Here is a 27,087-nt window from a genome sequence, read left to right on the forward strand (position 1 = left end):
ATCTTAATTTTTCGCGGCTGTTCAAATTGAAGTATGAGCGATGCGCGAGACCCCTTCGACCCACCGTCACTGAACGCGGGAAAATTCTACACAAGGATAGGATAACTACACCCTTCGTAGCGCCGAAACTACGTCACCCTCGACATTTTGCAAGAGGAATATTCGTCTCAGAATCACCTCAGGAATCTACCATTAACCGGTGATACGGTAGGTCTGGGACACCCTGTATTTTATTTAAAAAAATATATTTACCATAAGTACACACAAAAGATCTTTTATTTAATCCTTTTCTTATCCGAATCTTTTTTTTAATTCACTTAAATTATTCAAGATGGCGGACTCTTGTCACGCTCTCTTATTGGTCAGTAGAAATGTCTGCGCAGTAGCACACCTTGTTACTACTTCCACCATGGTATACGTGACATAAACTATAGCTTTTCAGTACTGGCAGTCAATATCGGAACGCAGCCGATATATCCTTAGGGCGAATTCACACCTTGGCAGAATAGCAGAAAGCAGAAAAGCAGAAGGCAATCAGAACTCGCGCTGGTAATCGACAGTACTACTTTTCTGCCTCTATCTTTCCGCAAACTGTCGACTTCCAGCGCGAGTTCTAATTGCCTTCTGTTTTTCTGCTTTCTGCTATTTTGCCAAGGTGTGAATTCGCCCTTAGGTTTGTCCTTTTTCGCTGCACTTCTGAACTAATTCAATAAATTAGAGTGAAACAAAAATCTACTTTCTTTCACTCGAAAGAGACGGAAGGCTCTCCAGTTGTCTGCCTCTCGTTCCACACCCCACCACTGCGATCAGCGGTCCATTCTATAGGTCGATGAGTAAGACTTAAAACTTAAAAGATGCGACCAATCACAGTCGAGAACGTCAACACTCTGCTCCAGCGTTCGATTTCATTCACAAGTATAACAACCCGCAAATCAAAGCAGTATAACGCAAAATCTAGAAAATTTATACGAGTGCAATAAATTCATTTATATTGTTTTTTTCACAATGGCTAAAATAACGGACCTTCCCGTAGAAATAATAGAGATAATTCTAGATTTTAACAATATCAGTCTTCAAGATTTCGTACGTTTTTCATCCACGTCTAAGCATTTCCATCAGGAAATGAAATACACCAGTTCATTTTGGCGACGCAAGTTCAATCAGAGGTATGTTCTATTCCCTTGTATTTACATTTAATCAAAAATTTTAATCGAGATATTTACATCAATTTTAATCTATATACAGGGTGTCCCGGGTTTTAACCGACAAACTGCGGGAGCATATTCTACTAGTGGAAATAAGAAAAAATTCTTATATCGAGTTTGCTTAGAAATGCTTTATTACAAAGTTATAAACCAATATTGAAAAGAAATATTGGGTCATTAAGTATGAAACTTTACAAATAGAACATAAACTTTTGCATTTTTTGGCACATGGACATGATTTATTTTCAATCGAAGTATGCGCCCATGTTATTTACACACTTCTGCCATTTTAGTGGTAGTTGGCCTATGCCTCTACTATAGAAGCCAGGAGTACGGGAATCGATGAAGTCGCGGAAGGCTGTTTCGACTGCCTGTTGAGAATTGAACAATTTTCCCACCAACAAGTTGTCCAAATTCCGGAAGAAGTGATAGTCGGTAGGTGATAGATCTGGTGAATATGGTGGATGACGGAGAGTTTCCAATTCCAACTCCCGTAGCTTTGCCACGGTCAGTCGTGCAGTGTGCGGTCGAGCATCATCATGCAACAGGATTGGCATTGACCGATTGACCAATTTCGGTTGTTTAATAGCAAGTTGTTGCATCATTTCGTCCAGTTGCTTGCAATATACTTCAGCCGTTATCGATGTACCCGGTTTCATAAAGTTGTAGTAGATAACACCTGACCTGGACCACCAAACAGTCACCATAAGCTTCTTCTGTGTAATGTTGGGTTTCGCGTGATGTCTCGGTGGTTCATCAGCGTTCAACCACTGATGTGAGCGTTTACGATTGTCGTAGAGTATCCACTTTTCATCGCAGGTCACAATTCGATTAAAAAAAGATTCATTTTTGTGACGGGAAAGCAAAGAAAGGGAAGCCTCTAGACGTTGCGCCTGCTGCGCATCGGTCAATTCGTGCGGGACCCATTTGTCCAACTTCTTTATCTTACCAATTGCAGCTAAATGAACCAATATGGTGGGTATGGAAACATTGAATATCGATGCCAATTCACGTGTACCTTGAGATGGATCGGACTCTACTACGGCTCTCAAGTGATCATTATCCACCTTCGTCTTTGGTCTTCCACGTGGCTCATTAGCGAGGCTGAAATCTCCATCTCTGAAGTTTTTGAACCAATCGCCCACCGTTGCTTTAGTAGTTGAACCTTCACCAAATACAGCGTTGATATTACGAGCTGTCTCCGACACCGTGGTTCCACGGCGGAACTCATATTCATAAATCCCACGAATTTTGGACTTTTCCATAGTTCTATAAAAAAGAATCGACCAATAAAACCAATGAAGATATTTGAACAAATAAATATGACATTTGAAGAGCGAACATACATCTATCACACTAACCTAACCTGATACTGACGTCTGGCGCCAAATTTGAGATAACAAATGTTAAAGATGGCGCTTTTACATTTGTAAAGTTTCATACTTAATGACCCAATATGAGATAAGTAACAACGGATTTTTTCACAAAAATAAAAATTATCTACGCAATGATTTAGTGACGCATTTCAAAATGTTGTCCTTGCACATCGATACAAGCTAGACATCGACGTAGTACAGAATTTGTTACAGTACGACATTCCTGAAAATTTGGTTGCATCTCAGTAACTGAATTAGTAATTCGTTGCTTTAAATCTATCTGGTACTCTCCTGTTAGGAAATCTACGTTGATACTCTCGTACGGCAGCTCGTGCATTTCCCTCACAGAATCCGTACACGAAATGAATATCGGTGTATTCCTCATTTGAAAACACTTTTGGCATTCTGATAGTAATTGCTAGTTGACACGACGATTGAAATCTAACGGCTACTGTTGCGAAAGTAACAATCATACTGAATCGTTTCAACATAGTGAACATGAATACATGTGAATACACGTAACATAAACATCCTCGACCTTCCAAATTCTACACTATGTTCCGTTGTTACTTATCTCATATTCCTTTTCAATATTGGTTTATAACTTTGTAATAAAGCATTTCTAAGCAAACTCGATATAAGAATTTTTTCTTATTTCCACTAGTAGAATATGCTCCCGCAGTTTGTCGGTTAAAACCCGGGACACCCTGTATAAGCCATATATTATAAGTATGTGTCGTAATATATTTTGTACAATGAGGTGCATTAATGAGATCCCTTTTCGGTGTAGATAGGTTTTTCATAATGAAAAAAGAACATGTGCGTGTTAAATGGAATGTAAGTTCACATTCGGTGTTGTAATTGTTGTATTTCTCAATGCAAAAATATGGGCGTAAAACGTAACACGTGTGCTAAATAATGCAATTTGCCGTGATCATAGACGTATAATATAGACCACGCGGTCTCCCTGCAGTTAAAGCGCGTCACAAAATAGAAAGAGAAAGCCTCTGTACGATCACCATTCTGTCTTTTTCTAACGACGCGTAGTGGGAGAGACTCCTTCCCTTTGAGTGAGGAAACGGAACAGAAGAATGAGAAGGGGACTCCCATTCTGCATTGTTAGACAAAGACAGAATGGTGATCCAAAGCATACTGTCTCTTCGGTCCTTTGCCGCTCGCACTGCGAGCCTCGCAGGCGTGTCTTCCATGAAAAATGGTAGTTCCGCCGTCAGTCCGTCAGCACGTGATCACGGTCTTATATTGAGGATAGATACAGAAATTAATACATGCGCATGTACTTTATTATGATTATACAGAATAAATAAGCACTGGGGTTTGAAAGAAGGCTATTATAATCCTGCTGCCCTTCCTTTTTCCTTCCCACAAAGCCTTTATGTTGAAACAGAGACGAATACCAATATTTTTTGTGATAGTTTAAATCGTATTTTTGTATAAAAATTCCAAGATAATAAGAAAGCTTACTATTTTTCTTGAACGTACAATAGACAAATGATAATGTTACAAATAAATTTGAGTCACATACTTGTAATTAAGTGTAATACTTGTAATTTACCTTATGAGGTATTTCTGTTGTGGCGCAATTAATATCACAATGATCATAAGGATGTCGAAAGATTATGTTACTGCTGTTGTTTTTTTACATTCTTTTAGAAATTATTTTAATTTTTGCATAAAAAGTGTAATTTACTTAAAGTAAGTTAAAGTTCCTCGAAATTTGTTACTATGACAATGGTTTTATTTATATAATTGTAATTCGCAATGATTTGCACAATTAAATATACTTTTCCTTTACATTTGTATTCCAGATGGCCTGGTGTAAAAAAAGTTTGTCAAATAAAAATGCACGAAAGACATCTAAGTATTGAAGAAATGGAAAAATTACGAGTAAAATGTAGAAAAGAATTACGGCTTGTTTTGGCACGAATAAGCGAAAACAACTACTACGACAATTGTGACAGGAATTTAGAAGAATATGATCTTATCTTGATCCACCAACCGTGGCCCTTTTATTATAGCTGGAATTATTGCGGGAATAATGTAATTGTTGATGAGAAAGAGTTAAATTTACTAGTTCATCCAAATGACACGACACATCACTTGAACAATTATTTACTTATGGTTGAATTAACCAGTTTACATGTACAGTCACAAAGGTGAGATTTAATAAATAATGAATATAATTTATAGAAATTTCTACAGATTAGGTAGTTATACTATAAAGTATATGTTAAAGAAGTAAAACATTTATCTTACAATTAATATACAAAGTATTAAATTTTAGTGGATGAAAGAATGATTTGAGAAATATTTATTATGGAAAACAGCTTCTGCCATATCTGAAGCATTATCATCTAAAAAACGTATGGCAGGAATTTATAAGTCGGCCTGTTCAACAGCAGCTGTTGGAAGAAGTGGCAATTTTTGCCGCACACTGGTTTCATCCAGAGAAAGAAGTCTCTTCCTTGCGTTTAGGAATGGAGCTAGATAATATTGCACAACAGGTGATGGAGAGTCTTAAAGTTGTGAATCCCAAGCATCCAATGTTCTTGTCATCTCGTGAACAATTCTTGTTGTGGAAATACAATAATATCATTGAAAATCAATGGAACAATGACGAAGGAAGACAGATTCTAAATATTCTCATCAAGATACTCGTGGGTGGACTAAACTGCGACGTAGTTGCGCATTCTTGGAAACTCCTTCGAAAATACTTATTTATGAATTACGTAAGTTATAACTTATAATACATTAGGATCAGTTTATGTTACATGTATAACTTCATATTTATTATTTCATATAAATGTTAATATTTTTGTTTCTTAAATTGTGACAGGATTTAGAAGAAAAAATTAGTATACCACTGACAATTGTCTTCCACAGTGTTGCAAGAAGACTTGGTATACGATGTGATCTAATAATTATTTCGCTAACTGATGTTGCAAATTGTTGGCTATTAAAATGGGAGCCAAAATGGTTAAATTTTATTTCAATTAATCATATTTTTTCTAAATTTCTATTTTTCTTTCAATGTTATATATATATATTTTTATTACATTATTGCAGTAATATACCAAACTCTAATGGCAAACAGTGCTTTTATATTAATCTCTTACTTAATAAAGCCGTTCCGAATATAAATGACCCGTTCGAAATTTCTCAGGCTGTAACTTGGATCATAAGTATTCACAAGTATCACGAAAGAAATTTCTCAAAGGTAATGATTCGTGTGGTATATCAAATCTACTAAATGGAACAAGAATATATGCGTAAAATTAACGATTCAAATAAAATAATTTGATTACAAACATGCAAGTTGATATAGATATGTTAAATCACTAACATAATAATAAAGAGTGATTCGTTTCTAATTTCAAAACAATTTTTGTTTTCCATAATCTTAGTTTAATTTATGAATGTAATGTTTGTTTTAGCTGATAGTAAATTTGAGTTACTATTTCGAAAGGGCAAAACGTGAACATTTGAACCTGTCACGCAACTCATACACCAAAGAAACTCATTGGTGTTCTAGGCTTCTAGATCTGGTAAATCAAAGCAAGAAATTCTCATGGCTCTTTTCGTCTCTTTATGTGGGGGAAAAAGAAGATCCATTTTCCTTTTGCCGTAGAATAGGAGAGGTACCTTAATAAATTTATAAGTAGAGTAAAGAAACGAAATGCCCCTGCAGTTTTCTCTTCTGTCTTTTGCGTAAGATTGATTATAGTATTTATTGATTACTATTTTTGCATATTTAGCCTTTTACACACACTTTTTCATAACAAGTATCGATATGCTTGAAGTAAGCGTATTACCACATATTTGTCAAATAAAATCTGCTGAAAGAAATGTTTTCTAAAGAAAGTTCGTGTTTTCCCATATATGCAGGTGGAATGTAGTGCGCATGTGGTATATTAAAGTTACACACACATATGTATACACAAAAAAGAAAACATAAACAGAATGTTCTGCACATAATTATGTTTTACGAGAATTTCCTTAATACTTTGTCTCATTAAAAATGTATATTATTTATTTATGGAGACACACAAGCCTGTTACTCCAATTTGTCTCTTTTGAAGAGATAATCTTTTTCGGAGACGTGTATGAATTGTATATGAAATTAAGATAATTATTTATTATCGTTAATTATTTTATACTTCACAGGTAGTTACAGAAAGTGTTTATAAAAAAAAACCACACCAAAGAAGAGGAAGCCTGAAATGAAATTCGCAGTTGGAATGATCGTGAAAGCTGTCGATGTGAGTGAGCCATGCGTGATAATAGGATGGAAGACTAATTACAAATATAACTTGGAATCTGTGTTTTATTACACGATCCTTGAAGCCAGAAGAAAAATACTACTTCGTGTTTCCGAAGGTATAAACAAATTATATTAAATATAAATTGTGTATTATACTGAATTATATATATTTACTGTATATAATAACATGAGCGTTTATTATATTTTTTATTTCAGAGAAATTAAAGGAGGTAGATACGCCGGAACCTATCGATAACTACATCATCGGCAAATATTTTTGTGAATTTAAGGATACTTATTATATGCCAAATAAGATGTTAGCAAATGAATATCCAGATGATATATTATATTTAACTACCCACACAGCACGCGTATCTAAAAGATGTCCTAAAGATAACTCCTTTAAGAGATTTTTGAGACATACAGATCTAAAAAATTTCTTAAGGATTTATTTAACCCTTTGGCTACTACTGGCGACTATAGTCGTTCTCCATAAGATATCAGTCTCGCTCGAGCTCTGATGATTGTCCGCGCGCAATGTGTATATACTTTCGGCACGGCATCTCGTTCAGCGGGAGCGTTCTGACGGAGAGGACGTTCGTAGCGAAAGGGTTTAAGAAGTTTTTTTTAGGTATATGCGCTTTGTTTCCCATCTTTTCGACAACATGAGAATATTACATCAAAAGAAGGAGTCATCTTTTGAGGTGATCCATTTATCGATCCATTAGCAAGAACTTATGCACCGACCTAATACGTATCTTTTGCATAATGCTGTTGTTACGTCCCGACAAGTCTCCTTTTTCTTCCGGATTCCTTTTTTTCATTTAACCGTCATATGCCAATGTCACTGCCTTCAGACAAACTTTCTCTTTTATGATCCATCCCAAAGTTCCTTCCCTAACAACCTCTCGAAGGACCAAGGTTGCACGCTTAGTCATCTTCCCCGACATAGCGCCTAACTTACACTTACTTAGACTTACACACGAGATATATTTTTATAGCATTTTAATTATAAGTAAATATTAAGCAGGTCGCGCGTCCTGGAGGCGAAGCGTGACCATATCTCTTGAATTGTTTTCTCATATATCGATATAGTCACTCTCCAAGGTTCGGTTTAAAACGATACGTCTATTGCATAATGTTAACGCACAGATTAACGATACCAATATTTGTATTCCCGTTGTTTAAAAACAAGATAAAATCATATATAAAATACCATAAGTATATATACGTATAAGAATCGTTAGAACTTTCGCGAAGATTCTGTAGGCCAAGAGCGGGGGTTTGCGCGGGATCCTCCCTCTCTGTCTGTGCCTGTTGCAGCCGTTTTCGAGATCTCTCAATTGGCTAAAGGAAAATTCTGTTGCTCACGATTTTGGTATAAAAGGAACCAACCAAGGTTCCTGGCTCTCTTTTCTTCTCTTCTCTTCCTGGTTCTCCACCGGCTCTCTTCACTCATATCGCGGTTAGAAAGAAGTACAGCAACGAGATCTCCAAAACGGCGTCAACGCGATCACAACTCAAGGTTCATATTTACTTCTCCCTCACTCGAAATTCATTCAACATTGTCGATTAATCAACTCGAATAAATCCAGTATCTTAGTAATTAACTATCCAATTAGTAATTGAATCTCCGACTCTCACATTCCTTTTCCGACCATTTAAATTATCCTTAAATCGCAAAACGCACACGACTTGAGTCCCTGGGGTAAATTGCTTAAATGCATTGACTCCAAAAACTAAAATATTAACGTTACATCCCGTAACACTGTCAAAGATAAGAAAACACTTCGGCTTTGCATTTTATATTTTCAATAAATTCAATAAATAAGATTTATAACACACGCGCGCGCACACACGCACGCACACATATTTCTCACGATTTCACGATTATTAATATCAATGTAATACTTTCGTCAAGATGCACATGACAAAACGTGATCAATAAAAAATTTATCTTCTCTTTGTTTCATCTATTTTTCTGATAAGAACCCTAAATTCAACTTAATAATGTAGATAAGCCGCGCAAAACCGCACAATACACTGGTGATAGATAATCACTTCAAAAGCGAATCGTTACATTATTATCGAAATATTATATTCTTCGCCACGATTCCCCATTTTTATTATCGAATAACATAAGGAATAAAAAAACGAACCATAAAGCGATAAAATGTGCGTGACGGCAACACTTGCTGTTGTACATTGCGTAGTTTCGTAAACGCGAACTTCCGCGAAATCTTTTAGTATTTACTAAACATCTTTTTCTCAAATCCATTAATAAATAACTCTTTGATGCACGATGAAGGCCGCCGCAGCGACACTTCTAATTTTCTTCACGCGGTTTACGTATTTACGTGCCGAGAGGGAGAGTGGCTCACTCGACATGTCCAACAAATCCTGTGTTTTCAATCCTAAATTAGTAACGATAGTCTTGCACAACGAGTAAGTGTGATCTGTTCCTAACTCGCACCTCGCGTTAATCGTGTTTGCATCTATTTTAGAAAAAATCCCGACGGCGTGAATATCGGCTTGGAGCAAAAGTGTGAGGAGATCGACAAGACGAAGCCGATCGCTTTCATCGTCCACGGTTTCATGAGCAGCGCGAATTCTTCCTACCTCTGCAATCTCGCCAGCACATTGGTGGATGTGAGACGAAATATTAATGCCAAAGCGCAGTATTTCTGCAAAAAAGAGTGAAAGAACGATGAAAAGTTTGAGCAACTTTATACTGCGCATAAGAGCGATTTAAGAATATTGCAGAAATCTGATCTGGCTTCTGCCCGCATTTGGTGATGACGATGGCCGCTTCTTCTCACTTTGGTACTTCCGGTAGCCAGCTTCGCTTAGGAAGCTAAGTGACAAATAACGCGGCTCCAAACAGGAAGTCAAATCAGATCATTGTAATGATCAATAGCTTCAAACCTTTCAATGTCGTAAAAATTACAAAAATTTGATGAAGCTGTTTTTGAGATAATTTGTTCTTTGTAGAAACGCCACACGGTGTTCTCCTTAGATTGGCCCGACGCAGCGTGCGCACATGGAGCAGGTGACCTCGTACTGCTGTATGCCAATGCGGTGGAGCACACCCACCTAGTGGGTCAACTGCTGGCGAAGTATATCCGCTTTACATATTCATAAACATTGCATTACTATATGAAATATTATATTGACTTTATCACGTGAAACTGAAATGTGGTAATCATACCCAGCAAACACAAAATATAACTATTATATAACACAGAAGTAACACGTAATATAACAACTGTTATATGTTATTAATGTTGAGGTTGCATAATTTACTTTGTAACTGCAATATAACTGCGTTATAAAACTGTTATATTGCTCTGTTATACATTGGTTATAACAATATAACAGTAATATAACTGAAATATGCGATATTATATAACTGTAATATTTGCATATTCTGTCTATGTTATATATCATTTTTAACATTCAGATGTCGAGTTGTCCGGTAGATGGCTTCGTTTCTCGCATGCAAAATATAATACAAAATATATATAGGAACGGTGATGACGGCAGGGCACAACTTGTATCGTAAGTCCATTTCTACGATGAAGTGGTACATTTTTGAACGAATAATAAATAAGAGGAAAGTACGAACTTGTACGTAACGTTTAGGAAAATAAATTAAACATACACCTGTAGTTGTAGAGAGAGGAAGAAAGAATAAATAATATATATTCCATTTATATAACATTTAAATAACATTTTAGTAACACGTTATATTATTGTTATATTACTGCAATTTCGTTTGAGTGGGAAATTACAACTAACATATACGTTACATGTAACGAACATGTTATATTGCGTGTTACATTCTGTTATATTATGGCAATATCATTGTTATATGATTGTGTTTGCTGGGTAAATTCATAAATGTGAGAATTAATAATTAATAATGCGTAGTATAATGCAAAACGAAAAAAATTATAATAGTAAATAAACATAAGACGCAATTCTGAGGCATCATCAAAATGAAGAATGCTACACGACATCATGATCTCCATTCATACATCCCGGATAAATATTTTTCTTCAGTTACATCCTGGCAATGGTCGATCAGTGCAAAGTCTCGCTGAAGCGTATCATGCTCATCGGCCACAGTCTCGGTTCGCACGTGTCCGGCTTCGCTGCAAAGAAGATCCACGAAACGAAACGCGAGAAAGTCGCGCGAATCTTCGGCGTTGATCCCGCACGTCCAAATTTCTGGAACAACCCGTGCAAGGAGAGGCTCTGCAAGACGGATGCCGAACGCGTGATAATTTTCCACTCGTCACCGCTAGGGATACTCAGGTCAATAGGTCACCTTGATTATTACTTCAGAAGCCTATTCCTGCAACCGGGATGTCCTTTCTTCGACTTCGTCTGCTCCCACACCAGACCTATCATCTATATGACCAATATGGTGAAGGACCCAAGTTGCGTGTTTCCAGGTCGTTTCAAATCATCGTAAGTTCTTTAAATAACAAACAACGGTTTTTGCAGCTTGGATCACTCGAGATGCGGTGACTTCTCCCTTCCGCTTCTATGGATCGAAAATTTTCTTTAATTATATTACGTAATATTTATAAAACTTTATTATATTATATTTATTATTTTTTTATTACTATATTATTATATGTTTTAAAAGCTTTTCAGTTTTATACGCATTTTAATTTTGTACTGTTTTTTTTCTTTATTGTTTATTATTGCATTATATTTTGCATTATATTTTTTTAAGACTGAAAACTGTACATTGCACACACTTGTTACTCAATATTTCTTTTCTTTTTCACAAGCGGATGACTCAGGTGCGTAATATCTCAAGCTGCTATTTTAAAATCGTACTTTTTTTAATTCTTTTTTATCTTGTTATTTTATCATTTCTTTTAAAAAAAATAATTATGTGAAGCTTAAATATTCATAATTATTAATATCCATAAGCTTCTTTTTCTTCTTCAAATTAAAAACTCTATTATACATTACATTATATACTTTTATAAGACCAAAACTGTTCATTTGCAAGCTTATTATCCAGTATCTTTCTTTTTCGAAAACAGAAAGTGCATAAATAGATCGTTCTTCAGAAACATATGCTTGCAAATTCTTTCTGTTATATGTTTTGCTTTTGATTTTTAATTTTGACTTATTGTGTTTTTATCTTGGCATTTTTCCATCAATCTTACAATTAGTGAGCCTAATTCTACCACAACCGACTGCGTCGCCCTGAGTTCCAACATAGTCGACCTCACCAAATATACGGAAGAGGAAGGAACTTATCAATTGTGGGTGGATAAGAATGCTCCGCATTGTACACGAAAGCAGCTGAAGTGCAGGAAAAACGCACATAAAAACGCATCACCGAGTTTGACGGATTACGTTGATCAAGGTAAAAATCAAGCAAAGCTCGATAAGATCAGTAAACCGATTTGTTGAAGAAATAACATTTGACAAACATTTAACATTTGACGGTAATACACTGTACTTTCCTAGAAATTAAACCCAACAAATGACGATAAATTATTTCCCCGCTAAAAGCGGGATAAAATTTAACAATTGATAATAAATAAATTTCTCGCTAGTGAATCTGCCCTTTTACTCAGAATGTCCGTTGAAATTATTGTTAAAACAAAGTTAGCAGTCCATAAAACAAACATATGGTAACATATTGTTCCTTCGCTCTCTTTATCATTAACTCGTCGTTGCCTCGTTATTGCTGAAATTACCAACATTACTTTGCTAATTATTGCATGTGTGCTCTAACAGCTGATTGTTACGTCAGAATAAATTTCTGCCTATGTTGTTCTTCGCATTTTCATTGCCAGATAAAGTCAAAAATTAAAAATGATCTGTTAAAAGCAAAAACCTGCGCGATAGTCATGTTTGTTGATCATTTATCTTTGTACATTCGTATTATATATGGTATTGTGCACTTCTATAAGTTCTCAGTATTTACACAGCCGTTAGTCATGAATGTCATGAATGTTAAAACGCAAGTATAAAAGTGTTTCGCTGATAACATCGCGAAATTATTATTGAATTCGCCGTTTGCGGTTTTTCCTCGGTGATCCTCGTTGATTCCTCCTTCCGTACACGATGAGAATCATCACGCTGGTACTCGTAATTTTCCTCTCAGGATGCGCGCATATGGGAATCGCAGGTAAAGTTAAAAATTCCTCGTTGTAAAAGTGATTAAAATTGAAAATAATTAAAGGAACGTTAATATAATTAATTAATAACAAGATAATCGTTCTAAATGCTAAAGTAAAATGAAGTAATTACTAAAGATATTGATAACATTAATTTTCTTCTACGTGATCATTGCAATATTGTTGCGATATTGTCTAATCAAAGCGTAAAAAAGGCGAAGATATCATTTATTAGTTGCAGGCAAGGTGGGGCCGGCAAGCTTCAAAAATACAATGAGGGGAATTGGAACGGGGATCGTTGATACAGTGGAGGGTATAGGAGAATCAGTGAAAGATATTGCGGAAAAAGTGATACCTCCTTGCTTCTTTGGCGTTAACTCGGTATCGATGGTTCTGTTCACAAGGTAAGCGCAAATGTTCGCTGTTTATTCATTTCTTATATCGAATAACGCTCGCATTCTTTCCAGCGATATTCCTTTCGGCAAGGTAATTGCACCGAACGAGTCCTATATCGATATCGATCCCGCAAAAAAAATTGTTTTCCTGGTTCACGGTTTCATCAGTTCTGCGAATACCAGTGCTAGTTACCAGCTGGCCTCGGAATTGGTACAGGTAAATATTTCATTTTCACGTACAACGAGATTGAGATTAATAATAATAACAGAAGTAATAATACGTAAAAATATTCATGAAAATGTGTATAAAATATAAAGAATAATGTTACAGAAAATTAAAGAAAATAGATTAATTAAAGAAAATGTAAAAACATAAGACTTCTCATTTTTACAGAACGATTACACGGTGTACTCGCTAGATTGGTCCGAGGGTGCGTGCACAACTGGGCTACCCGTTGTAAAATTAACGGGGTATCCCAGCGCAGTAGCGAATACCCGTGAAATAGGTGAATATATGGCAAGGTAATTGTTTGATACGCTACATGGGTTACATTAGATTAATAAATAATACTAATAATATCAATAATGGAAAGAAAATATCATAATAATGGAGACCGCGATCAACCCGTGTAATATGGGTATTTTCAATTTTCTTCTTCAGGTATGTCACATCGGTACTCGAGGAAGGCATTCCGTTGGACAACATCACGCTCATCGGCCACAGTCTTGGTGCGCACGTGGCCGGTTTCGCTGCGAAGAAGATTCAGAACTCCGGACACGGCACGATCCGGCGTCTCTTCGGCGCCGATCCCGCAAAACCGCTGTTCGTGACCAATTCATGCAAGGAAAGGATCTGCGATAGCGACGCCGATAACGTAATTATTATTCATTCTTCGGGCTTCGGGATACCACTGGCTCTAGGTCACATCGATCTCTACATGGATTACGGAGGCATGCAACCAGGATGTGAGTAAAACTGATAATTATTATTGTTATTTTATTAATACATTGACCAGTTTGATGGCGACTTCCATGTGCTAGTAAACGCAATTTTTGTACAACTACGGAAAGCTTCTATCTGATCTATATTAATTTCAACAAGTAACTCCCGTATGCTTATTTTCAAGCGATTATGCTTTAAAATGTGCACATGTTAATCCATGCCAAGATAAAATTAATTAAATTTCAAACAATACTATTTCGCAGTAAAAATTGTCCTGAAATATTCATTAAACAATTTCATTACACGTATATATTTCTTTTATATATGTATACTTTTTATTTTTTTTATATGCATTTCTTATATTATTTTATTATATACAAATAAGAAATAAAAAGTATTACGTTGTTATAAGATATAGCCAAATTTCGTGCAACGAGTTAGTCAACGTGTTAAAGCGAGAGAAATGAAAAATAGAGGGATCATAATACGAATTCGCATTTCAGGCACCATGAACATCGTTTGCTCGCACACCAGAGCCGTCGAGTACTTGGCCGACATGTTAATAAAAGGTTGTGGATTCCCTGGTGTTCCCGTATCGACGTGAGTCCACTTTATAATGTACTCTACATTAGCCCTTTATTGTTAGATTATGTTTTCATAAGTTACCTGGTTAAAACATTTTTTATTTAATTAAAATTAAAATTGGACACGCGTTTCATTTCGTCTTCTCTTTTTCAGGACGGAGATAATAATGAAATGGTATAAACAGGCTGTCCTGCTCAGGATGAGTTATTTCTATAAATGCCCTGTTATTTCGTGATTACTGTATTATTTATCATGATTTGGTATTTTTGCAGGCCGAAGGCGTATCCTAATTCCGACACGACCGACTGCATCTTCGCGAGTAACAAGTTATTCAGGGGGGATAGCAATATCAAGCAAGGGAAATACTACATGTTCGTTAATCCCAACTCTCCGCATTGTACACACGAAACGCGCAATTTGAAGTGCCAACAATAACTCGCGGAGCCTAATTGGAATAGAAGAAAAGCCCGACGACAGTTTGTTGTCAACAAAAGAAAGATTGTTTTACCGCCAATTTGATCTGTAACTTATTTAAATTACAAATTGCAGTGATAAACAAATTAAATAAATTACGATCCCAATGATCATTACTGTACTAATAAAAACATGTAAGTGTATATTTTTCTAAGCATTTATATATCTTTGTAAATAAATATACTGCAGCTTATTTGCATGTAAAATAGAAGAATTGTTAAAAGGAAAGATATTGTAATATTTTAAATACATGAGGCAGTGTTCAGATTAAATCGCATAAATCTACAAAATGGTGTACAAATTGCGTTAATTGTACTCGTTATTGTGTTATATATGCTTACTGTATGCCGATTCCCTAACTTCACAACGATAATGTCACTATCGCTATGTCGTTACGCAGATAAGACGTATCAAAAAATAGCTGCGACGATAACGATATTGTTAAAAGTTATGGGACCGGCACACCTGCAATCTACAAAATGGTGTAAATATATTTAAAAAATTACAGAGCTAACTAGTAGGTGGAGATTGATAATCAGGGAATGAGACATGGAAACAGGACTACCACAGAGATTTCATTTCGCATATTTCGTATATTTCTCGATTATCTTACTGAATTAGATTTCATAATAATTATATAGTACTTTTTTTCTTATTATCTCATTCGTTCTCTTATATATGTGTGACGTTCTTTCGTTATTCGCTCTCAGAGCAGCAGACGCGCGTTTAATTAACCGTCTGCCACGGGAATAACTGTCATTCGACGTAAATCGCGATCGTATGTATGTACACTTCGTGGTACATCGCTCAGACGTTTCTCTCGCGCAACGTTTATCGTACATCGTGTGTTAATGTATATTTTTCCTTCCTCGCTCACGTCTCTTTCTTTTATTTCCCTCCGTATTTTTCCGTTCCGCACTCCGTAAATAAAATACATTGTCGCGTCGTTAATTTTCACGGACAGCCGTTTGCGTAATTTCCTCAGTCGTCATCGTCAATAGCTTTACTCAGGCTGGGAGATGTATCCTTAATCATTCGGTTACTACGGAATAATTTATGATCTGAATCGTGTGTGTGTGTGTGTATGCAGCTGCTGTGTACGTGTGGGTGTGTGTTCGATTGATACAATTCACGGTACAACTGAGAGTATCTTCGTTAAAATAATTATAAAAACTAAGTTAGCAGATCCTAAGCTAGGCTTTTCTCTTCTTTCGACAGCGGTTCCGCCACGTATCATACTTCCTCGCGTCTCGACAAAGAAAACGCTCAAAGAAAAATCATGCAAAGATAACAAAACGCTACGCCGTTTTCACTGTAATTATTGCGCTTCTGTACTAAAGATAATGATAAAAAAAAAAAAGAGATATAATCTTGCCTTTCGAGGTCGTAGGAAAACGCGTATACGAATCACATTTTTCAAATAAAGAGTATCGTAAAATAGCAAAGTATAAAACAATACACGATGTCGTTAAATGGAGGTACAAAACTGATGACAATTCTTTGCCGAAGCAATTAAGTTTAGCTTAAAACAGGCTTTTTTTACACGATTAAGAGACGGAAAGAAGCAAGTAATATGAAAAAATCTCGTTACGTTTGACTCAATCCATTTCTTCTTCTCCGTCGATCTGGAGCTTGCAACCGATATCGCGTTTTTCTCACTTCAATATGTTTTCTCAGCAGTGTCAATTCGCGACCCAGAAAGGAAGTTTGCGCAGTTTGCATGAATCACTCGATCGTTCTTTAGCCGAGGAACAATTCGCTCGTTTGATGCACGTCAGATCCTACATGAACTTTGTGATGATGACGTAGTCGACCTTCCAAAATCTAATTTCGCTGTATAATTCAAACTCAATATCGCAAAGGAGGAGTGTGCAGAGCATGATCTTCACGCCGAAGAATACGAATTAATTCATATGTATATGTGTATATGTATATATATATATATATACACATTCCGATATTTTATTCGAGTAAGTAACTCGCACAAATAAATCGTGGGTTTCAAATAAAACGATATGGAGGTGTCGGGAAAAACACGTACGTTATCAACTGTCGGAATAATTTTTGTTTGTTTGTCTGTCTGTTTATTTCATTTCTTCATTCAAGGATTTAATCTTGCCACGTTCTCCGGAAACATTATGACGCCTCGACTCGCTCGCCTCGCATAAGAATTACAGGTCTGCAATATAGACGCCCTATATATTTCGATACCGCGCACACATCATAAGGTCAATTTGTTTTGCTTTTTTTTTCAGTTTGCACGGAGCTTGATCGCGACCAACTTACTCTCGATTTCCGATCCGGTGGAGATGAGCTTGGTGTGCGGCTGCGCGGTTGTGCTCTGCTGCGGATTGCTCAACTGCCCTGCGGTCGTGGGCGCGGCGAAGCCGGGAGGTGGTTGCATCGCCCAGTGCTGAGCGGATGCGGTTTGTTCCTGCGCGCAAGATGTTAAACGATTAACGTGAGCGCTTGCAACTAAACGTTCCTGCATACTTTTATTTTACCGTGACGAACAGTCGATTTGAGCTGCTGATAAAAACTGCTAGTCGTAAAACACAATCTTCTTCTTTACCTGTTGCGCATTATGAGTCACGGCGTGAGGATGAATGTGGGGGAACTGCCACGTGCTGGTAGTTTGGAATGGAAGAGGTCTAGACGAGGTAACTATGGCTGGATCGATCGTAGTCCAATCTGTGATAGGTCCGAAATTATTGTTCCATCCTCCCTTCTGGTGCAACGGCTGGTGATGGAATTGCTGCTGCTGCTGCTGCTGTTGATTGTTGATCTCGCACCAATCCTTCAGGGTGTACATAGTGTCGCCCGCGCACTTGCCGATAGCTGCGTTTGGGAAATTGATTGCGTGATTGAAAATTGCGAATGTACGTAAAGTATTAAACTTGGAGGATTAAAATGTGAAAGAGCTATTTACTTTGCGTGTTGAGAAGCGGACTTCCATTTGGGAGATACGCAGTTTGCTGAGGTGGTTGCGTTCCTGTAACATTGAGCAAATAAATCAGAGATATAATAATATATAACTATAAATAATATAATAATAAATAAAATAATAATAAAAATAAATATAAATATAAATAATATAATAACATATAACTCCTCCTTCTCTCACGTGCGTTATACATAATTCCAAACGCATGAAACAATTGGGAAAGCACTAACCAGAGAGAGCGCTGTTCGTTGGTGCTGGCCGTGGTATACCGAGACCGAAAGAATTCATGTGATTCGGCGTGGAACCGGGAAATCCTGGTGGCGGGAGGCGGCTGCGTTGTCCTAAATTGGCCGCCGCGACAGTGCCCTGCGCCGGGCTCTGCGCGCCACTTTGCAACAAATTTTGTGGAAGACGCGTCAGGAGGGAATGCGACTGAAGCACCTGGAGATTTTGCAAGTGCTGGGCCTGCTGCAAGTGTGCTATGTGCGCAACCTGAAAATGTTTATTCTCATGATTGATCCTTGCTTACATCTCTCATAAAATGCTAAATTATACAAATACAAATAAAATTATATAGCAAGATTATAGCGACATATTGTTAAACACGAAACTGTGTTTTATTTAAAATATTGAATTATACAACATTTATTTTTAGCTAAGATACTAAGGCATATCTTTTATAAATCATTAAATTATATATTCATCATTTGATTATTTCAGATGTCTTAGAGATCAAAAAGAGAGTTCCATTAATTGTACCGATACAAAATAAGAAATCCATAAATTTGTAACATCCATGAGAATATGTTTGTGACACGTACTTGCGGAAAATGTTGTTGGCTAAGACTCGCGAGAGTCTGCTGATGCTGCACCCTGCTCTGCTCTTCTCGTTCTCTCTGCTGCTGCTGCTGCTGCTGCTGCTGCTGTTGCTGGAATATCCTCTGTTGCTGTATCTGCAGCTCGTTCTCCATTAGTTCGGCTAATGCTTTCTGCGTCTCGTGGAAAGGATCGAAACCTAAATCGTCGTCGGGTTTCACATCTGAGCCTGCATCACGATGATTCCGGACTTCTTCCATAGTGGCGTGACCGTTTTGCTTTATATATTCACAATTTTCCTGATTCTGTTGAGCCTTGGACATTTACACATACACGCATGCACAATGTTAGTAAGGCATTATGAAAAATCGTACTTCGACAACAATTTTTGAATACACGAATGCAGAGAGACGTTAACGTATCAACATCAAATGCATTAACATATCAACATTCGCTATTTTATAATTCGAAAGATTCACACTGTCGTTACACTCACCTGCATGTTGAGCCTTTGCTGTAGTGAATTTTGTTGAAAGTCTGCCATAAATTTAGACGCGGGTGAATTTACGAGTAAATTAGACGTGAAGGTACCAGGCGATGATTCGGTGATGGTGGCGGTGTACGGTGGTGCGCCTATGTAAACTTCCTCATCTACGAAACCCTCGGAGTTGAACGTTACCCTGGGCGAATCGGCAGGGCTGGACTTCGGTATAACGTGATTCGTCCGCGACGATTCCGGCTGGAAGCCGAACGCCGCTTGCCAATCCTCGCTAGAATGTACCGTTGGCAATGAATCGGGTATCGCAGCCACTCCCGTGCCCGTCCAATCCAGGTTTGCGTTCGCTGCACACCGGAATACAATTCATCGATCATTTTTCTCTCTTTTCTATTTTCTCCCTCTCTGATCGCAACAAGCTGCGTGCAGAGAGACACAGGGTGACAAGAGCGGGCCAGATCAATCCTAAAACCTTTAAAGGACGTGCGCTTCTCACGCGCAAAAATGAGACGCCGTCCAGAGTTTGGAGATACTTAAATATTTCAAACAGATGAAAAAGACAAAAAAAGACGAGAAAGATAACAGCGAGTAGCGCAAGAGACTAGGCGTAGAAAAGGCTTGTAGTATTGTACATGCCTGCGAGGGAATTGGATGGCATTGAGGTGGTGGTTGGTATTTTCTGGAAGGTGTTGGAACTGAAGAAACTGTTATTGTCCGTCTGAAAGATCGACCGGTGATTGAGTTGCATTTGTGATCCGTTGTGTAGCCCCGGTGGTGGTGGTTGATTGGCACCTTGCGATGAATTTGTGCTAGCTGGAGACGAACCTAGGGATAATACGCAAAAAATTTCTCTACACTACACGGACGCGTTGTCAAAGTTGTTTTCTACGCTCTTATGCCAGAATAAACAGCTATTCAAGCTACAGCGACCCTCGCAACAACAAAATATTCAAACGAGCTGTCACGATTCTGCAATAATAAGATACACGTCCGAGCGGAACGTAAGTCGAGATTTAGATGATTTGGAATTCGAACAATTTGGACCAAAAAAATACGATGCGTATTCCATGGCACACACGTTTCGTAAAATTCGCGAAAGTCCACGCCGACACTTATCTCATCATACTCTATGAGGAGCAAAGTTAATAATCGTATATATGTATACACACAAAACACAAAAAAACGGCTACTACTGTTTTTCAAGAATTCTCTTTATTTTGGCATATCAATAACTACTCAATAAGTAATCTACAGCGCTCAAATATAAATCAAATATGCCTTTGTACATCCTTTAGTTATGCCGTAACCATTCTTTAGAGCTGCTCGTTATTGCTGTGTGTTGCACTCAACTCAAATCTACGATATACATACTCGACGCAAGGAATAGGCACACTTGTTTTTGAATTGCTCGTAATTCGTTACAGACGCTCTAATTAATGCTATGCCGTGTCATAATTGCCTAATTTGGATTCTGATTACATCAGTAATGTGATGGATACAATGCTTTCTGACTTCCAATAACAGATCTTCAATTTTGATAATTTGGAAAAAGTACAGAGAACCAATTTGGAAACACATATTACATCATACATTCTGCTATATCAAAAATATAGAATTCTTCCTTGTTAATATGACATCATCACGCTTTCATACGCTATTTTAGATTACTTTATGATAATTCTTTTGTAGTAAATTGATATCACATAATGACCCCTAAACGCTTTAAAGTTAATTATTGATGAAGAAAATATATATATATATATATATATATATATATATATATATATACACATATACGTATATAAGATATACTTCGTCTGTACAAAAAGTATGCATTATCAAATAACTTGTCATCCGTTCAATATGTTAAATTGGTCAATAAAAATAATCTTTTAATATCATTACATTTGAAACTGTCATAATGAAATCGATGATAATTGTAACATTATAATTATCTGTTGATTAACTATAACTCATAATTTTTATAATATTATAATATGATATATATATAATTATTATATTATAATATTATATGTATAATTATTAATATCAGTTTTTTTTAAGTAATGATAATATAAAAAGGTTTTTTAAATGTTTCGAACGATGCTAAGTTGTACATCACAGGTCACAAATTGTTTAATTCAAATAATTTAATTCAGTTAGGGTATTTACTCGTGTTTCTTTCTTCGTCTCGTTTAAAGACTCGTCTACAACTCGTACAATCGATAACCTCTAGTCTCTTAAAAATTCGAGATACATAGAAATGATCACGATAATGATCAGTGGAAGGAACTCACCTAAAAGACCAGCGCCATTGCTTTCCTCGCTCGATTCAGCCAAATGTTCGGCTTGGTGATTTACGTTCGAGTCTTCCGTGCTCGAGATCGTGCTCGCCGGCGTGCTACCCTCGCGCTGCTGATCCGTTTCGCTGTCCGAATGCCGGCGTTCCCCGTTTTGTAACGCACCGTTTACTTTAACTTCGTGAGGCTGCGATTGAACTAATTTTGATGTTTTGCTAATTTGTTGTGGCTGCGACTGTGATTGTTGTTGCTGTTGCTCTATTTTGCACTTGTTACCCAATTTTTGCAACATATCACTGTTCGCATCGGCGGAAAAGTTTCTAACGTCCTTCTGCCCGGTGATTTGCGACTGCGAACTACTCTGCGTATTGATCGAGCTCGATTCGGACCGCGACGTCGTACGTGTACTGTGCTTCTCTTTGTTTTGACTATTTTTATGCTTGTTCCGAGCTGCCTGAGCCTTACTTTCGCTGTTACTTTTACCCCGTCGTACACCCATACCACTTTCACCCTTGTTGTTGTTGTTCTGCTGGTGCACGGGCACCCCGGAGGAAGATACGTGACTCTGCTGAACTACCGTCCCGCCTCCGCTCGTCACGTTGTGCTGCGAGCTTGTTTGCACAGGTGGTGATACCTCTTTACAACTGGTCTGTGAGCCTGACAACAGAACACCAACACGTAATAATGTCCGAAGTCTCTACCAAATTCGTCAGATTCGATTATCTTGTTTCCCTCTTGTTACCATTACGATTTATTTCTTATTCAAAGTGTACCAAGTTTGTATCGCCAGGATAAATGAGTAATAAAGACTTTCCTTCCACTCGACCAGTCTGGCAAAATTTATTCGTTCTTAGGCACACGACGTTTCGATCAAGGCCCAGAACAAATAAATTTTGCCAGACTGGTCGAGTCTTTATTTCTTATTGTTCGCTTTGTCCATAATATTTAATACGATTTAATACGGCATTTGACGATTGTTTGGACTTACTATTTGTCTGTCCCGGTTGCAACGACGGCCACGCTTCTTTAGTTTGTGAGTTTACAGTACTTTCCCTAACGATATTGCCCGTTACAGGTGGTGATGGTGTCGGTTTCCTGCATGATCAAGGATATTATAAATTGCAATTACATACGAATATGTATTATGACATATTAACAATATAATTATAATGCGCACTTTGTATGAATAAATTAATAAAATGTATAATATATTATCGTAATATTATAATAAGATTAATATGTAATGCTGTTACAAATCAATAAAATCATTATTAAGAATGCAATTATTATGATAATTAGTTCTGCGAGACGAGTATCGTACCGTTGCACTGAGGATGCATGTACCGATTGCACGAGCTTGCGCTCGTACTCCTGATGTTTCCCCTGATGCATCTCCTCCTTCGTAAACGACGCCTCCTGGTCCCCAAGATCGTGCAGGTACATGCAATCCGGCTTCGGACAAGCTTGATTACGCATGAAATGCGAACAGTACTTCGTCGTTCCCAATGACGTCTTTATTGTCCGCCCGTCCACAACAATGTTATTCACAGCCTCTATAGCACGTAGTGCATCCTCTTGACGCTGCGGCGAGTCAACAGCGTTACAAGACACATTTACAAGTAATAAATAGTAAACAAAACAAATAGAGGAAAAAAAAGATTCCACGCTTGGAAGTAAACTCCGAAGCAACTCACTTGGTAAGTAACATAAGCCGAAGCACTGGGGCCTTGAGACCCTGCGTAGGAAGTACTCTGGTTAATTACGACTTTGTGTATCTTCCCAAATTTTCCAAAATATTCGTGTTTCTTTAAAACCTAGAGCATGCGAAGCGTTATAGATATCGTGGTCCCTCCGCGTCTCACGGGGAAACGGTGTTTGCAATGGTGTACACGTTTACTGAGAACGCTCGCAAAAAGTCGAGCGTACGTCACAACATACTCACATCTGCGTCTGCCAGTCGCATTGGTAATCCTACTACGAACACTAAATTTTTTTGTACTACTCTCACATTTGCTAGATGTTTCCGATTTTCTGTAACTTTCTGCTTCCGTTGTTGATCCTTCAACCTCTTTTCAGCTTTTAATCTGCAACAAGCGCAACGGAATGAGAAAGAAAATTCGTTTGTCAGTAAATTAACATAATATAATACTGTGTATAAATTACAAATATAAATATTACAATTCAAAACTATGATACAATTATAGAGTTATGTGGATATAAACGTCACAATTAAAAATTTTGATATTTTTTTAAGGTATATCAGATAAGAAGTTCGATAGAATAAATTATAGATACCTTGCTATTTCTTCCTTGGTAAGGGGTTTAAAATCAGCCGGATTTTCAGAATAGGCCTTCCGACACGCGGGACAGAGGCCGTTCTCGTCGGTACGAATCCTGTGCCAACAAAAACGGCATATCTGATATCCGCAGGTGCAGGGGAAGAAATTCAGATCGTCCACCTCCAGAGGTTCCATACACAGAGGACACTCAATCGCATCCTCGCCGCTTTGATTCAATACTGACATCCTCGTAGCCGACAGCTGGTTGCGACGGTCAACACGACGGGAAATCACGAATATTCAAACTCTGTCAAACTCTGCAAATCAAACGGAACAAAGAGGTCACGCGCTTATAAAGTGAAACGCCTACATTCTACGGTAATTAATGACATTGTCCAGCTGAAACGAGCATGCCCTCTAAAATTCCCCCTTAAAGCCTCACTTCACTTACACGCAGTCGTTACCTTCCTGGTATTAAGTAATTGACAGTGCTTGCGACTTTATCTCACACCTCGCTGCTATCCAAATCCAATCTGAAACAGATCGACGCGCCCGCAAACCGTTAACCATCGGACAAACGCGGAGGCGAATCGCATCGCGGTCCGCGACTGGCGTTCTCGGTCTCTGCGTGGCAGTGGACGTATACGTTCCGCGCCGCCGTCGCCGACGATGCAGCGGCGGCGACGGCAAAGAAACGAACGCGACGCGTAAGATGGACGTGAGCGAGACGGAAGGCACCGAAACCGTCCGTTCCGTTCGCCCGGCTGGCTGCACTTTGTTGCACTTTTCGCGTACACAAACCAAACAGGTGTAACGCACCGACGGGGGCAGGTACGAGGGAGGAAACGGAGAGAGGGAGAGCGTGCGACGAGAGATCGCTCACGAGACGATGGGTCACACCGCGAGTTCCGTTTTGACAGGAGCTGTCAGATCGGGAAGGAGGAGAGGGTGGGGAGAGGAGGAGTAAAGGAGAGCGTCGATGACGGCGAGAGAGCGCGCGCGAGAGAGAGAGAGAGAGAGCGCGGCGAGAGGTGCAGCGAACAAAGGAGACGCACGTACCGGAATTCTCGCGCAATTACACACGCACGGAAACGTGGGTCTCGGCGCGACGTCTCACCGACGGACCGCCGACGACGACGACGTCCCACTCTCGCACCCCCACGGATTCCGATTCTTGCGAGAAGTCGCCGACGACGGCGACGGACGATGGCGATGACGGACGGACGAGAAAAGAGTGTCCCGTGCACACGGTGGATCACCGAGGGTCACCGTCTCTTCGGCGTTCTCCGTCTCTCCTCGTTATGTCTCTCCGTCTCTCTCACGATCCCCCTCTCCGTCTCCCTCTTTCTCGCTCCCTCCCCGTCCCTGCCTACGTGCGCGACGAGAAACGCGAGATCGTGCGAGAGGGCGACGATCGGGCGAAACAGCTGTTGGTGGCGTCCGCGAGAGGCCCGACGGAGTCAGCGCGAGAAACGTCAAACGGGCGCGAGTGAGAGGGCCTGCGCTGCTTTACGCCATAACAGAGACCGCGCGAAAATCCACCGCGGACGGCGACCGTGGTGGGGCATGACACGCAAATCCACCTCGTTCCGACGGATGGCTCCTCCTCGTCCTCGTCCTGCTCGTCGTCCTCGTCGTGGTGGACGCGGGAGTACGCAAGGGCGACGGTCCCTCGACGTTTCGCGATGCCGAATCCCGAGGGGGAAAACGCGACTGGCAGTGCGACGACGGAGTAGTACGAGAGGGACGGAGAGCGAGGACGAGAGCGGGTGGCTGGCTGGCTGGTTGGTTGATTCGCGGGAGGGAGATAGGGAGGGGTGAGCGATGACAGAGAGGGCGAAAACGGTGCCGACGCGAGAGCGAGAGAGGCCGACCGACGTCGCTACCACCGATCGCACCGTCTCTCTCCACCTCGCATTCGAGAGGATTCTTGTTTCTTTTTTTTTCCTCCTCCCGATCTTTGTTGCTGGTCTCTCCCTCCTTGCACGCCGTCGTCTTCCTCGACACGTTGACTCTCGGAGCTGGGCGACCGAGAAACGATGACGCGAGCTGCGCGAGAGGGTCGTGAGAAAACAACGCGCACGAGGAGACGTGCCCGACGGCCGATTCGCGTTTATGTAAACGCAGCGAGCGATCGCGATGGCGCGACCGAGAAAGACACGAGCGACAGCAACGACGGTGATGATGGCGACGACGACGACGACGTTCAGAGTGCCGTAAACGTCACTCGAGATTCCTTTACCCATCCGCCAGAGGGTTGCTGCGTGAAGTTATGCCCGATACCTCCGCGCTCACTTTAACCTTAATCGCGAGACAGCACCTAACAAAACACCCGTCGCTCTTCCTCGCGATCCCTCGTCTTCGCACGAGAAACTCGTCCAGCGTCGCGGTGAACCGCCGGCCAGGTTCACCGAGCCCGTACGCGCATCGCCGCCACACAGTACCGAATTACGCCCGCACGATTACTTTATTTACTTACTCGCCTCACTTCTCCACCAACAATGCTCTCGCCACTGTGAATTTTTCTCTACACTGCGCCAGGGTCCGTGGTCGGATGCGCGGCCGCGATCGCGCACGAGCGGATGTCGCGCGCGCCGCGGTGGATTTACCCTAGGCGTCGTGGGAACGAATGGAACGATGCCGCGCGGAATCACTAGACAGCGGTCGAATAGAAGTTGCAGGTTAGAATTGAACAATCGTCTATAATTTAAGGGGAAGCTGGAGTTGCTAGTGAACTATTTTTTCACTATAGCGATGGTAATTGCAGTTTCGAAAATTCTCTTTATTGCTTGTGCAGAATAAAAAATCCTTTTCCACAAACGAAGTATAGATAGAAAGAAAGT

General features: G+C 39.3%; 3 protein-coding genes across 11 annotated transcripts; 2 read left to right on the forward strand and 1 right to left on the reverse strand.

The window, feature by feature from the left end:
* The first annotated feature begins 1,005 nt into the window (after window positions 1–1,005).
* On the forward strand, window positions 1,006–8,630 carry LOC113561976. The gene is made up of 5 exons (XM_026969691.1): window positions 1,006–1,166; window positions 4,408–4,741; window positions 4,894–5,328; window positions 6,034–6,144; window positions 7,055–8,630. The coding sequence occupies exons 1-5, from the start codon at window positions 1,006–1,008 to the stop codon at window positions 7,379–7,381; spliced, it is 1,368 nt and encodes a 455-aa protein (XP_026825492.1). The 3' UTR covers window positions 7,382–8,630.
* A 497-nt stretch (window positions 8,631–9,127) lies between these two features.
* Window positions 9,128–15,699, forward strand: LOC105278024. Of its 2 annotated transcripts, none has more exons than XM_011336816.3 (12): window positions 9,128–9,305; window positions 9,365–9,509; window positions 9,852–9,976; window positions 10,923–11,333; window positions 12,056–12,252; window positions 13,248–13,416; window positions 13,480–13,624; window positions 13,802–13,929; window positions 14,069–14,373; window positions 14,854–14,950; window positions 15,089–15,109; window positions 15,208–15,699. In XM_011336816.3, exons 1-12 carry the CDS (start codon window positions 9,163–9,165, stop codon window positions 15,368–15,370), a joined length of 2,049 nt encoding a protein of 682 aa, XP_011335118.1. In that variant the 5' UTR covers window positions 9,128–9,162; the 3' UTR covers window positions 15,371–15,699. The 2 variants fall into 2 exon arrangements, with proteins under 2 accessions (XP_011335118.1, XP_011335119.1); XM_011336817.3 differs by having other exon boundaries at window positions 13,254–13,416.
* Window positions 15,700–15,991: 292 nt separating this feature from the next.
* LOC105278023 (alpha-protein kinase 1) lies at window positions 15,992–26,823 on the reverse strand. Of its 8 annotated transcripts, XM_011336814.3 has the most exons (16): window positions 26,724–26,823; window positions 24,696–24,777; window positions 24,261–24,561; window positions 23,908–24,049; window positions 23,660–23,779; window positions 23,287–23,546; window positions 22,954–23,060; window positions 21,963–22,622; window positions 20,302–20,490; window positions 19,666–20,012; window positions 19,175–19,483; window positions 18,584–18,845; window positions 18,339–18,401; window positions 17,982–18,247; window positions 17,696–17,843; window positions 15,992–17,588 (listed from the first exon to the last, which is right to left on the reverse strand). In XM_011336814.3, the coding sequence occupies exons 3-16, from the start codon at window positions 24,488–24,490 to the stop codon at window positions 17,581–17,583; spliced, it is 3,111 nt and encodes a 1,036-aa protein (XP_011335116.2). In that variant the 5' UTR covers window positions 24,491–24,561; window positions 24,696–24,777; window positions 26,724–26,823; the 3' UTR covers window positions 15,992–17,580. The 8 variants fall into 8 exon arrangements, with proteins under 8 accessions (XP_011335116.2, XP_011335110.2, XP_011335114.2 ...); XM_011336808.3 differs by having other exon boundaries at window positions 15,992–17,843; XM_011336812.3 differs by lacking the exon at window positions 26,724–26,823 and adding an exon at window positions 26,565–26,703 and having other exon boundaries at window positions 15,992–17,843.
* Between the last annotated feature and the right edge of the window lie 264 nt (window positions 26,824–27,087).

Source organism: Ooceraea biroi, chromosome 1 (genome assembly GCF_003672135.1).
Source record: "Ooceraea biroi isolate clonal line C1 chromosome 1, Obir_v5.4, whole genome shotgun sequence".
Classification (NCBI taxonomy): Eukaryota; Metazoa; Arthropoda; class Insecta; order Hymenoptera; family Formicidae; genus Ooceraea; species Ooceraea biroi.